This window comes from Choloepus didactylus, chromosome 15 (genome assembly GCF_015220235.1).
Source record: "Choloepus didactylus isolate mChoDid1 chromosome 15, mChoDid1.pri, whole genome shotgun sequence".
Lineage (NCBI taxonomy): Eukaryota > Metazoa > Chordata > Mammalia > Pilosa > Megalonychidae > Choloepus > Choloepus didactylus.
Window position 1 is genome coordinate 66413713 of NC_051321.1, and position 13302 is coordinate 66427014.

At 56.0% G+C, this 13302-nt stretch overlaps 1 protein-coding gene and 1 long non-coding RNA gene across 3 annotated transcripts; one reads left to right on the forward strand and one right to left on the reverse strand.

Moving 5' to 3' along the window:
* Positions 1-16: 16 nt before the first annotated feature.
* On the forward strand, positions 17-3255 carry FAM241B (family with sequence similarity 241 member B). The gene is made up of 3 exons (XM_037804812.1): positions 17-118; positions 1616-1742; positions 2466-3255. The coding sequence occupies exons 2-3, from the start codon at positions 1650-1652 to the stop codon at positions 2733-2735; spliced, it is 363 nt and encodes a 120-aa protein (XP_037660740.1). The 5' UTR covers positions 17-118; positions 1616-1649; the 3' UTR covers positions 2736-3255.
* Positions 3256-6563: 3308 nt separating this feature from the next.
* Positions 6564-11666, reverse strand: LOC119510516. Of its 2 annotated transcripts, XR_005211957.1 has the most exons (4): positions 11522-11666; positions 10204-10281; positions 7472-8622; positions 6564-6906 (listed from the first exon to the last, which is right to left on the reverse strand). It is a non-coding gene; the product is annotated as an uncharacterized LOC119510516 (long non-coding RNA). The 2 variants fall into 2 exon arrangements; XR_005211955.1 differs by lacking the exon at positions 11522-11666 and having other exon boundaries at positions 10204-10807.
* Between the last annotated feature and the right edge of the window lie 1636 nt (positions 11667-13302).

Here is a 13302-nt window from a genome sequence, read left to right on the forward strand (position 1 = left end):
GCGCCGCCCTCCCGGCCGCGCCCCTCCCGCGCCGCGCTTCCCGCGAGGCCAGGCGGGAGGAAGCGGTCTCCCGGCAGCCGCGAGTGGACGCCGCCGAGGCCCGCGCGCCAGCCCGCAGGTGGGTGTCCGCGCTGGGGAGGAGGGGGACGGGGCGCATCCCTTCCCCACCCCGGGCCTGTGCAGGGAGCTGGCCCGAGGCTCGGGAGGCTGGGCCTCGGTGGCCTGAGCAGCGTCCCCTCCTCGGAGCCCGTGCGGACCCTCAGCCCCCTCCTGCCCCAGCAGCAGGGCGGGGGTGGGGGGCTGCGGGGGTCCCATCCCTGCCGCTGGGGAGGCTCCCGCCCCGTGGTGCCAGATGCCCTGAGGGGGGCGGGCCGCGCCTTTAGCACACCCGGCCCGGGCGCGATGACAAAGCATAAAGAGCCCGCGGAGGACCATGACCTTCTTGGCCTTCTCCGGGGGGCAGCACGCTTCAAAAACCCCCCTCCGTTCCCCACGGGAGCCCCACGGGCAAGAGGACAGGGGCGCCTAAACCCTTTTTGGATGTGTGTCACGAGTGGTTTTGAAAACTGCGATGGAAACTGTCTCATGTCCTGAGAAAAATGGCCTTTACACAGCCTTCCCCACTTCCCACTTCCCCACTTCCACCCCCGGCCCATGAGCACCCTGGGATTAAGGGCCTTAGGACAGGACTGGGAGGCCCCGGGGTCTGCAGTGTGGGGCCCCAGCAGTGACCCTCACTCGTCCCCTCTTTTGGAAAAGCTGGACCCTGTCCTGTTAGCAAAGGACAGCGAGATACTACCTGAGAAGTGAGGGACAGGTGAGAGGCACATCCCCACATGCAAGGTCTGCCCCTCTGAGCTTGTGCTGTGGTGTGTGCCAGGCAGTGGATCTGAGTCCCTCTGAAATGGGGCCTGGATCTCCTAGGACTGCTGGACGGTGGGTAGGAAGAGGCCGAGGTCCTTGGCATTTGCTCCCTGAGGGAACAGCACACGGTACCCATTTTTAACGGAAGGCAACGTGAGATGTGGGTCAAGTGGGGCTGGGATGCTGGTGCCCTGGGCTCTGTGTTTAGTACCCAGGGAAGGCCCTGGAGCCAGAGTGCCAGCTTTACATTTCTCTCCTGCCTGTTAATGTGTGAGCCTGGGCCAGCTGCTTAAACCAACCTGTGCCTCCACTCCCCTTCCTGTGCACACCTGACCCCAGAGAGGTGAGCCTCACTGGGCTTCCACCGTGCCTGGGCCATAGCAAGGCTCCAGGTACCTGCTGGCACTGATGGTGGCGGTTAGTAATAAAACCTCCTTCTCTGGGGATCCTTTTGATAGTGTCCCCAGTGTCTGAAAGATTTTTGTCTGGCAGACAACCTGCATTTGTTTCTTTCTCTCCTCTTTTATTAAAACTGCAGTCACAGTGCCTGCTCAGCACGGGTAGCCAGTGGAGCATCCCGAATGGCAGTTTTTCCCACTGAAAGCAAACATCGCTTTATCTCTTGGAAATTGTTCCCACTTTCTGAAGTCTGGGAGAATGTCCCCTGGTCACAGGTCACTGAGTTTGGAGTTATGGGGGACCCCGGGGCTGCTTAGCTTCCGTCAGCCCCCTGCCTGGCCGCTCATTGCAGGTGCAGCCCAGCAGGGACCCAGGCTCCTCGGAGGATGGTGCGGATCTTGGCCAATGGGGAGATTGTGCAGGACGACGACCCCCGTGTGAGGACCACCACCCCACTGCATCGGAGCACCCCTCGCCAGGTAGATCCCATCATCCTCCGTGGGAGGGGAGCAGCTGGCCTCCTCCTGTCCTCCGTGTCGGTTACTCCTCAGCTCCCCAGAAGTCTGTCCTGCTGGTCATTCACCTTCTCTAGCCTGAAGCTGTCTCTGCCAGAGATACTGGCTGGGAAGCCCAGAGGGTCAAGACTTGGGGAAAGCCCAATGGATTTGTTCTCAGCCTTCTGCCTCCTCAGGCCTCCCTCCTCCAAGCAGCCTCCCTGGACTTGAAACTCAAGAGCTCTCTCTCCCTTAACCTGGTTAGCAAATTCCATTGGAGCCAGCATCCCTCTTCTAAGTCTATTGGATAGGAGAGAAGCTGGAGAGTAAATGAAGGAGATGAGTGCATGGCCACAAAATGATTATTTTAAAGGAAGGAGTAATGAGTGTTAAAAACACCTACTCAAAGGCTGTCTTCAACCTGCTGAGACCCCCTCCTCTCTTCCCTGTCCTTGGCACTTTCTCTGCTCTGAGAGCTTGTGACTCAGTTGTGGGGGTTCCTGTGGGTGGCATTTGGTGACTGCTGAGAAAGGAGGGAGTAGCCCTGGGTGGCTCTAGGGGATCACTCACCCCTTCCTTATATATAGCCTCCCCCTTCTGGGAGGGCAGGGCCCGGCCCAGAGGAGTTCTTCCCTGGCTGGTGAAAAACCCTGACTTCAGAGAAGCCGTCTCAGAATTCATTTGTCTCTCTCTGTCTCCATGTTCCAGAGCTTTCTCAACAGGGGCCATGGTACCCTCCCGGGGGGTCTGGGTCCCCGCCAGCAGCAGTTGGGGGCCAGGTTGGGTGCTGCTCAGTCCCCCTTCAATGACCTCAACCGGCAGCTGGTGAACATGGGCTTCCCCCAGTGGCATCTTGGCAACCACGCTGTGGAGCCGGTGACCTCCATCCTGCTCCTCTTCCTGCTCATGATGCTCGGAGTTCGTGGACTCCTGCTGGTGGGCCTCGTCTACCTGGTGTCCCATTTGAGTCAGCGGTGACCTCTGGGGGTGGGTGGGAAAGGTATCTGTGGGGCAGGCACATGGGTTTGGGATCTGGTGATGCCTTGAAGGTAAGGTCAAAGAAGGGACCACAGGTGTGTGTGTTTCCATGTGTGTTAAGCATGATGCAGAGGGAGATTCTAGGCCAGTATTCCCAAAGTATTGGGCAAATACTTGGGTCCTTGAGATGTTTTTAGGTGGTGTAGGGCCTGCATTAAATGATACAGAATCAGACTGAGAAATGCATTCCCTCTCCAATTCTCTTTCAATCCATTTATGCCAAGAAGAAAGTCTCAGTTTGGTGCCAATATGAAATAACACCTTTGGAGCCTCTGTTGACTTCTCCTTTTACTAGGGAAAAGGCCTTGGGCTTAGGGCAGGTGGGAAAAGTTTCCAGACTTTTATAGTACTATTTGCTTTAATTGTATTTTTTATTGGCTTCCTTTTATTTATGACAGATGATACTGGCATGCTATGTATTGTGGTGACATTTTCAATAAATAGATTTAAGTAAAAATGAGTCCGTGTAAAGAAATTAGTAAATGATGGTACAGCTGGCAGGCAAGTCTGGAAGACATGGTGACGTGATCTGGGAGGGGCTGGGCTTGAGGAACAGGGTGACAGTGGGCGGGTGACCTTGCAGGGTGAAGATGGGATACAGGAGCTGGGAGGAGTGTTTCTGTAAAGCCTGGATATGTGCCTCTCATCTTTCTGTCTGATGCTTGGATAACTTCTAGGCTCATTCTGAGATGCTAGACTTGAAGGTCAGCCCCGGGGGAGGGGTCCTGTGGCCATAATGGCTGGGGGGTGGGAGGTGGGGATGGGATGGTCCGGGTGCAGGTCTGGGGTCTCCCCTTCTCCCCAGGGCTTTTACCAAGGCTCCCAGATGCTCCGAACTTCCCAAAGCTCTCTAACCTCTGGCCACAGCATACTTCCCTTAGAAGGTGGGGGTCTGGGCAACTCAGTCCATGTGGGGTGAAGCCTCTCCAGAGCAGGGGGTGAGGGTGTCCTGCTTTTTGTGAGAGGGGCCTGGAGTTTTGGCTGGTTGGGCCCTGGGTCTGCGCCTAGGCCCTGACAGGGAGGCGGTGGGCGGCTGAGGGCTGAGGGTGACAGGTTAGAGAGAGGCTGGGAGAACTTGAGGACTTCGGCTGCCCTGGGGCCAGATTTCTCACCCTTTGGTCAGGATCCTTGAGGGTCTGGTTGTTTGCGGGAGGGGAGCAGGTTTTGGAGAGGCTGGGGTAGCCAACCACCATGGGGTGTGTGGTGGGGGAGGAAGGGAGAAGAGATGGATTCCCTCCTTCCTCCCGAGAGCCTGCCACACTGACTGTCCAGATAGAACCCCCTACCCCCCTGCCACCTTCTTAGCCCCCATGTCTGCTGCTGCCCTTGAGGGGCCTGGGTCCTTTATCGCAGACATTCTTGGGGGGGCTTTGTGGCATTGGAACAGAACTCCTTTCTCAAAGAATGTTTTCTGTGTCTATTTCCCGGCGACAGTTGGAACACGTGTTTCCTTTATGATGAGCATGTAGAGGGGAGGGAGGGGTGCTGGGTCCTTCTAGGTGGGTGGGGGGATCTCAGAGGGAGAAGGGAGGGTCTGGCTCCCCTCTGAGGCCTGGGCAAGGGATGGCCCAGCGCTGGCTGGTGTCCTTGGCTGCTTCCCGCAGTGTCTCCTGCCCCAGCTCCTCTGTTCTGCCCCCTCTACCCCTCCCACCCAGCCAGGAGGGAAGGGGCTGCTTCCTGTGCAGACCCCTCCCCCCACTCCCTTCTTCCCTCAGCTTTCTCTCTAGGGCTGGGGTTTTCCTTTTTCCCTTTTCAAAGCTGTGGGACTCTGAAGAAATACATCTAAAGTAGACCCCCAATATATAAAATATCTTTAGAAGGTGTAGATCTGAGTCCATAGACTCGGGTGAACTATATCTTCTTGAATTTAGTTTCCATTGCCAAAGCCCAAGCACTTTGAGGAGAATCGAGGGTACAGGCCAAACGCTTTGGTGAGGGCAGGGGAGCAGGGCTTTCCTCTCTGTTCCTGACAGAGATATCAGATGGTGTGAGAAGGGGTAAGGGGGACCGTGGGCACAGAGAGCGGAGGGGCCGGGGACAGCAGGGACGTGTGCCCAAGTGGCTGGGGGCAGAGGCAGCCTCTCAGAGGCTTGGGAAGGGGTTGGGAGTTAGAAGTTGGAGAAAGAAGTTCCTGTCCCCATTCTCCCCCAGGTCTCATCTGGTCGACCCTTCTTTCCACAGTCCACCTTCCCTGTTCCCCTCGGGCTCCAGGCAGTTTGGTAACCTCTGCTCTGGACCTCACTTCTGGAAGGCCAGGGTCTGACCATGTACCATGCTGCCAACAGCCAAGGGGCAGCCTTGCCTGCAGGCAGAGGTGGTGGCATAGTGTGCTGAAGGCACCCCCTGGAGTTGTGCAGCCTGTGTCGCTGTAAGTGGGACCTGGAGCTTGCGTCTCTGCCTCTGCTTTGTGCTGCTGAGAGAACAGGGGTATGGACGTGTTCTGAGAGGCAAAGGCCCATTACCCTGGTTGCTGGATGCTCAGACCCCAATGGGCCTCTGCCTGCTTTGGCCTCATCAGGGGCATCCTGAGGAGGGGAGGCCCTTCCTCCCTGGCCTCCTTCCATCCCCGTCCAGACTGCATTGCCTTGCTGGATCTAACCCCCCCAAGAGGGCAGATTCAGGGGCAGCTTCTGCTCCTTTCCAGGTTTTAGAGAAGCGCTGGGCTTCCATATTGGGTTCGATTTGTGACCTGGCTGCCTCCAGGGAGCGCTGGTCAGACCCCCCCCACCCAAGTGAGCCCACAGCTCAGGTCTCACCCGGGCCCACCTCCACCTCTGCAGGGCTGGAGGAGGGAGGTGTCCTGGGGTAATTTTGACTTGCCTGCGGCAACCCAGTGGGGAGGGCTACGTTCCTGCTCCAGTGTCTGTGGACCTGCTGGCTTCCTGGACCCTTCTTCTCCCAAGTCCAAGCCCTTTTCTCACTAAGTGCTCCCTCTCCCCACCCTCCAGCTAGCCCATGAGGTGGGGAGTCATGTTTCCATCTCTCCAGAGGGGGACACCATGCCTGCGATCAGGCCGAACAGCAGCTCCGGCTTGGCCAGTTCCCAAGGAGCCTTCTCATGGCTCCTCTATCCCTGGGACAGGAACCAAAACCAGACTTTTGGGCAGAGACTGGGCTTGGCATAGTGGATGGGAGAGATGGGCAGAGTGCAGCGAGAGGAGGACTCTTCAGCCCCTGGGGCCTCCCTGAGGTTTGGAATCATTCTACCTTCCAAGGCGAGCCCGAAAGGCCTCTCCACCGCCTCTAGCTACCCAGGTAGCATCCCTCTCCCGGCCTCTTTCCATTCTGGGAAAACAGTGGCCAGGCCAGATTTCCTCGATGATGCTTGTCATGATACCTTGCCCGAAGTAGGTGCTTAATGAATTTTGCCTGATGTGCCTTGGCATCAACAGTACATCCCCCCGCCGCTGGTTTTTGATGAAGATCTGGATTAAGGAGGCTGAGGGATATCATGAAGAGTGGGTGAGCCTTGGGCTTTCTTTAGCTCTGAACTGCCCATCTCTGTCTGCACCGAAGCCTCTGGAGATGAGCCACCCTGGAGCTGGGGCGTGGAGCTGAAGCGTTGTTAAAGGTTACCCCATGGCGCCACCTGGTGGAAGGTCTGGGTGGGAGCATGATGACCTCTGTCCACAAAATCGGTCCCTCCATCCAATCATCCTCCCTTCTGCCTCTGTTTAGCTAGCTCAGGCTTAGGATAGCCTTATACTTTCTTACTTCAACTTGAGTTTCTGGTGGAGAGAGGACATGATTCCATTGTGGTCCCTCATTTATTGTGGTCTTGTCTAGGGTTCAGTCCTATTCCATGGGTTCATAAGCTTTCTCATTTTGTCTTCCCCCAAATAAAGAGAAGTAGACAGCTTTCCCTTTTCACAGATGGTGACCTGAGGCTTGGGGAGGTGACAGTGACCCACGTGAGGTTGTACGGATGATAGGTAGCACGTCTGGGGTTTGAACACAGGTGGACCCAACTCTCCAGCCTCAGGCAAACTGAATCTGGGTGCCCAGGTCTGGGGGAGGACGAGGGTGGCTGGGGGCCCCCAAGAAGAGGATCTGCTGCAGGGTCCCTGGGGCCCCATCTTGAGTCACACCTTCCAGGATCTCAGCTTCCAGTCTGGGAGACAGAATGGCAAGTTTTAGACTCGGTTATTATCTAGCCCAAGGTTACTGCTAGGCAATAGGGAAGCAGGAGGGACTTGGGCACTTTCTCAGCCTGTGCTCTCTCTGGGTGGGGTGCTGTGTCCATGGCCCCCTACGCAGTGCCACACCCATCAGCACCTCTCACATTCACTTGTCTTAACTCAGGGCCCAGGGCTGAACGGCTTCATTGATAAACGTGGCATTTGTGACACGGGCTGTTGTCTAGCACTTGGTTTCATAGATACCAAGGAGCAGGCAGTTCTCCCACTTGCTCAGTGTGTGCCTTTGGGCAAGTTATCATGCGTCAGTTTCCTCCACCTGTGAAGTGGGGATGGTGTGCCATGGAGGGCGGCTATGAGGCCCAAATGAAAGGTGTGTGTGCAGCACCCGGCATGTAGCAGCATGCCTGTACGGTCGTTTGTATCGGGTCACTTCCTGTGAGCTCACTATTGAAAATGGACTGCCCTAACTCAAGAATACGTAAAATGTAATTTGCTTTTGAGAAAAAAAATTGAAAATATTTCCAAATGGCTACTTACCAACATAATGAAGCTGAGAAGTTTACTTCTGAAGCCCGGTGGCCTAGAGGAGGGGGTTTCTGTTGCAGTGTTGAGCTTAGCTAATTCTGAAAAACCTTCTTCAGATGAAGTGACTAAAATCTGGACGCTGTCAGCCAGGGAAGGGAAAACACCTACGTGTACCTTGGACAGAATGTTCTTTTCTCTTACAACAGTTTTTAACCCTGGCTGCACAGCCGATTCACCCGAGCAGCTTTGAAACAAGCAGCGTGGGTCCCCCCGCCAGAGCTGCCCTCTCTGGGGACCACCGTCTGTGGGGCCCGCGCTCACACCCCACACTTTGTTTCTGAGGGCAGGGACGGTGTCTGGTTCTCTCTGGTTCTCCCGGCCTGTGACCTTAGTCAAAGTGTAGGGATTGTTGAGTGAATTACCTGGGACGCTAGGAGGCCCCTGCACAACTTGGGGCAGAAGCGAGAGCCTCATGAGCACAGCCCACCCTTCCTGCCTTGCCTGGGCTGGGTCCTGGTCGCTTCCAGTGGGGCTGGGGAGAAAGTCTCAGCTGAGCACAGAGGCTTTATTTTCAAGTTATAATGCTGCCCCTCCCCTGCTCCCCCAGGGAGAGAGGAAGGGAAGGAAAGGAAAAAGGAAAAAAAAACCTGGGCCAACCGGGTAAATGTAGCCCCAAGCCAGGGGTCTCTGAGGCCACAGGGGTCCCTGTGACATCTGATTGCATCCCCATGTCTCTCTTTACTGAAGCAGCAACCCTCCTGTGGAGACCACCAGAGGGAAGATCCCCTATTCCCCTGGCCCCTTAGCTGATCCGCTCCAGGAGTTGGGGAGTCCCGTCTTAGGGTTGCAGTCTTGGTGCCTCCCTGTCCCTGCTCCGACGAGGTGGAGATAATCTTCTCTGACCACTAGACCAGGCCAGCTCCCTGCCCTTCGTGTCCTGCAGTGGTGTCTCGGCTGTGTTCCTGGGGCAGGGGGCAGCTGATTAGGAGAAGGCTGGGTCCCCGGCTCTCCCTCTCCCTTAACAGATTTTCAGGAGGCCTCTATGGATCCAGGGGGCTCTTTCAGACCATAGAGGAGGGCAGTTGGGGCTGTGGTGGGCTGTGGCCGTGGGTGCTGTGGGTGCTGGATGCTTTAGCTTCAGCCTCCTTCTTGGTGAGGCCCACCTGGTAAAGGGGGAGGAATGGGGAAAATCTGGTGCCTTCCTGGGTGGAGCTGCCCCTGAGCCGTGCAGGCTGAGAGAGCCCCCAGCCCGTGGAGCAGCTGAGAGACCCAGGGGAGGGGGCCTGGTCTCTCTCAGACTCAGTGGAATCCTCCAGGTAGGAACTAAATTCTGACTTGAGCTAAGAAGCTCAGAGACTGCCCAAGCCCTGAGAAGCCCCGAGGGGTAATTTACTGCAGTATTCCTTTCAGAGACGGGACACTGAAGCCCAGAGAGGAAACTGGCTTGCCAGGATCACACAGCAGGTTAGTATTGGAGCAGGACTGGTTCTCCATGCTGGATATGTTCTGGCGTTCATTTGTCAAGTTCATCTGGCCCTCGGGCCATCTGGGGGTGGGGGGTGGGGGGTGTGGATTTGGAGGAGGGTCCTGCTTTGACACCTGGGCTGAAGACACCTGGCCTCCTCGGCGGCGGAGGACTCAGGACCAGCCAATTCTGGAGATGGCTCAGGGCACCTTGCTCCCCATGGCCACCAGTAGGTGGCACTAGGCACCCAGTGGCCACTTAGCCCCAGAGAGAGGGAACCACAGACTGTGTCTGGGAGTGATTAGGGCAGGAGGCTGGGTTTGGGGCCCAGCTGCCCACCAGCCCTCTGGCACCCTTGTGCTTGGGCACCTGGGGCAGGGGAGGGACTGGAGGCCCCAACTGGGTTCCTCTGGTTCCAGACGCTTTGTAGAATTGTGCTGGGGTCACTGGGTAGGCACCACAGGGGCGTGCTCCATGTACTCATCTTGAATAAATGATACTCAAGGAAGGAATAAATGCAACGAGGAGGGGTGGGTGCCTCTGCTCCAGCTGGCATGAGGCTCGGCCCGGGCTCCAGCTCATGCCCCTTCACCTCACTCAAGTCACTGGCACATTCCCACACTTAGCAAACAAGGCGCCTCCTTCTCTGTGGAGAGAAGTCCAGAGAACTGAAGCATGCATCCTGAGAGAAGCTGTCTGGTGCCTGGAAACTTCCTCTCCTCCCTCCTCCCTCCCTTCTCTCTCCGTGTCGCTGTCTCCTACCTCACTCTCTCTGCCTTCCCATCTCTCCTCCCGCCTCTTGTCTCTTTCCTCACTCTCACCCCCACCCCAGTTCCCCAGAGGGACCCTGCAGTTTAGCCCCTGCCCCCAACACCTCATCTGCAAAGGCAAACAGAGACCAATGCCAGTGGGGTCCTAGGATGTGGTTTCCATGGTGACGGTGCATCTCCTGCCTCTGGTTCTCAGCCCTGGGCAGGTTGCCGTGGAGATTCTCACCTCATTGAAGAGTGATTTGTGGCACTTTTTTTCTCCTTTATTTCATCCCCTTCCTTCTTTCTAGAAATTCTTGTCAGCCCAAAAGGCCTTTTCCCCACTCACAGCAGACCTGGAGCTCCTCTCCAAAGGGCTTCCCCACCCTGGGCTGCTGAGGCCTTGAAGCATTTTGTTGACACAGGGTTCCCCTGGAGACCTTCACCCCCACTCACAGAGCAGTGAGGCACCCCTAAAGGCCGCTGAGGGTCGCCACAGAGAAACAGGACAAACAGACCCAGGTTCCCACCTTCTGTGCCCGTGATGCCTCCCTCCATGCAGCCAACAGGTGTCCGCCTTGTCAGCTTCCGCTCGGCGGCCGTTTCCCCTTGGAGAGAAGGCGAGAAGCAGTGGGAAGGGCATGGTGGGGCAAAGGAGCGACAGGCACAGGTGGAAGAAGCAGGCTAAAAGAAGGAGAAATATTGGGAACAGGAAAATGTGAGATGAGGAGACGGGGAGTTTAAGGGCACAGGAAGAGGTTGAGGGTGGGATTTCAGGTGACCAAAGAAAGCCAGGCCATGAGTTTACAGCAGGAGGGCTTCTTTGGTGTTAATGGCCCCTATAAATCACTCCACAGACCCCAAACCCAAAACAGGCCTCTTCTTTCACTGCCAAGAAGAGAATGTGTTTGTAGATGTAAAAACGTATTAAGCACATTGTGCCCCTCCGTCCCCCAAGTTGAAGGCCATTACGATAATTAATTAAGGCAGGAGATTAATTAAAGAGTCGTTTTCCCCATTCTCCCTGCATAGATCAATCAGGGGGTGGGGGAACATGTGCTAGTCTTCAGACAGAAGAAGGGGGGCCACCGAGAGAGACTGAGCTTGGGCACAGAGGCATCTACATGCACAGCTAGAGACAGAGGACATTGTGGGTGGGAGGGTGGGGGAGCAGAGGGGCTGGGGCTGAGAGGGGCTGGCAGGGAGGCCCTGAGGAGGGGACGAGCTGCTTCTGCTTCCGGGGGCCTGCGATCAGCTTCCCCTCTTGGTTTTCACAGGATGAGGGTCTCTGTTATCATGGAAACAGGGCTGGGGGATGCACAGGAGTATCTGTCCCCCCTCCTGGTTCTCCTCTGTGAGTGTGTGACAGGCCAGAGCTCCCTCAGGACAGGATTCCAGGCCCAGCAGTGATATTTCCAGATGACCAGAGTCCACTGGCCTTAGGAGAAGCCATTTCTGTGGAAGGGTGGCCTAAAGCCAGTTCCCCTCCCGATCAGTGTACTCAGTGACACAGCCTGAAACTTCTGTTCATCACATTTACCACACTGCAGGCAGAACAGGCCAGTCTTCACTCAGTCTGAGAACTGCAGTCTTTTAGGTAACTTATTTTACCAAATTGGATGTCTTAAAGATTCCTCCCCTCCTTTCCCTTCCCTTCCCTTCCCTTCCCTTCCCTTCCCTTCCCTTCCCTTCCCTTCCCTTCCCTCCTTCTTTCTTTCTTCTCTTTTCTTTCCTTCTTATTCCTTCAGCCAGTTTGTCTTCCAGCTTAATTTCATATTTCTAAGACATCTGTTTACTGTAATGCATCTCATGTTGGGTTAATCCATCCCACCAGTGTCCCTGTCTTACCTGCTTTCGGTCCCCAGGACTTTCTGGCTGGTCTGTTCAAGAGCACTGCTCTTGTGTGTTCATACCTTAAATAAGCATTATACAAGCTGGGGTGCCCCACAGGTGACTCCCCTCGTCTCCCCGGCACCATTCCTTTAGTGTAGGTGCCGTGTTTCTTCCTGCGTGTGTGGACTCAGCAGCTAGTCGGCCCCTCCTGTTAGGAGGCGTTTACTCAGCAGTGACCAGAGAGAGGGCAAAGCTCAGATAGCTCCTTGGGGTTTATATTCCCTGACACCTACAGAGGTCACACAGGGTCATAAAGCAGCACGTCTACCCAGCCTGCCATTGTTGAGAGAGGCTGCCTGTGTACCCGGCTTGGGAGATGCAGTAGTGGACAAGGCAGCTGTGGTCCTTGCCCTCTGGAGGTCATCTGGTGGGAGAGTTAGACACCAAACAAAAAACACACACAAATTGTGAAAAATACCAAGCAGCCAAAAAGCAGGGTTCTATGAGTGAGACTAGCAAGGACCTTACTACTTTGGGGGTCCGGAGAGGCCTCTTGGAGGAGGTAACATTTCCTCTGTGAGGGAAGCAGAAGTCAGCCAGGGAGGTGCATCTCAGGTGAGGGGTGAGCGTCCCCCACAGAGGCAGGGCCACTGAAAGGCGAGGAAGCTTCAACCCCAGGGCCCCTCAGTACACAGGCACCTTCCAAGGCCTGGGAAGGGTCCCAGTGCTGGGTCTGCACTGTGACGTGCTTTTGTAAAAATTGCAAAGCTGAAATACTTCAACTGTATTTGCTTGAGACAGTAACTCCTCCTCCCTCTACTTTGCCTGTGGCTTGGGGTGTGTGTGTATTTGAGGGGTGGAGGGTACCACTGGGAACTGCTGAGGTGACGCTGAGTGGGGGCCTAGGAGATGTATTTTTGCAGTTGCAGCACTCCCACGTGTGGTTAAGTACAGCTGACTCTCCTGGTGCAGGGATGGTTCCCAGGAGCATGGGAACACCGGCAAGCATCCTGCAAGAATGACCAGCGCCTGGGGTCAAAGCACGAGCTCAGCTTAACGCACACTGAGGCAGGCAGGGCCCGGAGGGGAAACGAGGTTTGGAATGCACAGAGGCAGGAGCTAGCCTGGAATATTGTTCTGGATTTTGCAGTGTTTGTGGTATTTGTCAGCTTTTAAAAATAATGTGTTTTGGTTTCTCTCATCTTCAATAAAAATTTCACTATTGTACCTAATTTTGCTTTTGGATTTCCTTTTTTAGGGAGCCCCCACCCCTCAACTGTACGTGCTTGAGGCCCCGAGGGGGCGGGGTGGGTGGGGCAGGGGGGTCTCGGCTGCTCCCACCCTGGAGGCTGCTGGTGCAGCAGGAGCCTGCTGGTTGCCGGATGGGCGTCCACGGCGGCCAGAGCAGCAGAGGCCCCGCTCCAAAGCCTTCCCGGGCATCTCCCTGACGGTCACGGTTCCCGTCTTAGGGAAGGTGGCCGTTTGCTGAGGGGCAAAGGCCAGCGGCTGCGCCCCGGACACGCCGTGCTGGGGGCGCGTGCATTGCAGACACACAGCCCAGCGCAGCCCCAGCCCCGGGAGAGACAGGACTCTGCCCTGAGCCTGGTTGACTGTGATTAGTGTGCTGAGAGCTTTTAAATAACTTTTATCACTGGTGACAGAGGTGGCCTCTGGGGTCAGGGGACTTTCCACGGAATCCTCTTTTACCTTTTGAAGTTTGCCTCATGTACACGGAGTACCTATTTAAAGTACTCTTAAGGAAAAAGGAGAAGCTGGTGGAGGGATTTTGATAAAGC

What these genes read in the sequence shown, in the direction of transcription:
- FAM241B (XM_037804812.1), top strand. Translation starts at nt 1,650, where the DNA reads ATGGTGCGGATCTTGGCCAATGGGGAGATTGTGCAGGACGACGACCCC. An exon ending in ATCGGAGCACCCCTCGCCAG is followed by an intron (nt 1,743 to 2,465) that starts GTAGATCCCATC and finishes TCCATGTTCCAG; the next exon opens with AGCTTTCTCAACAGGGGCCA.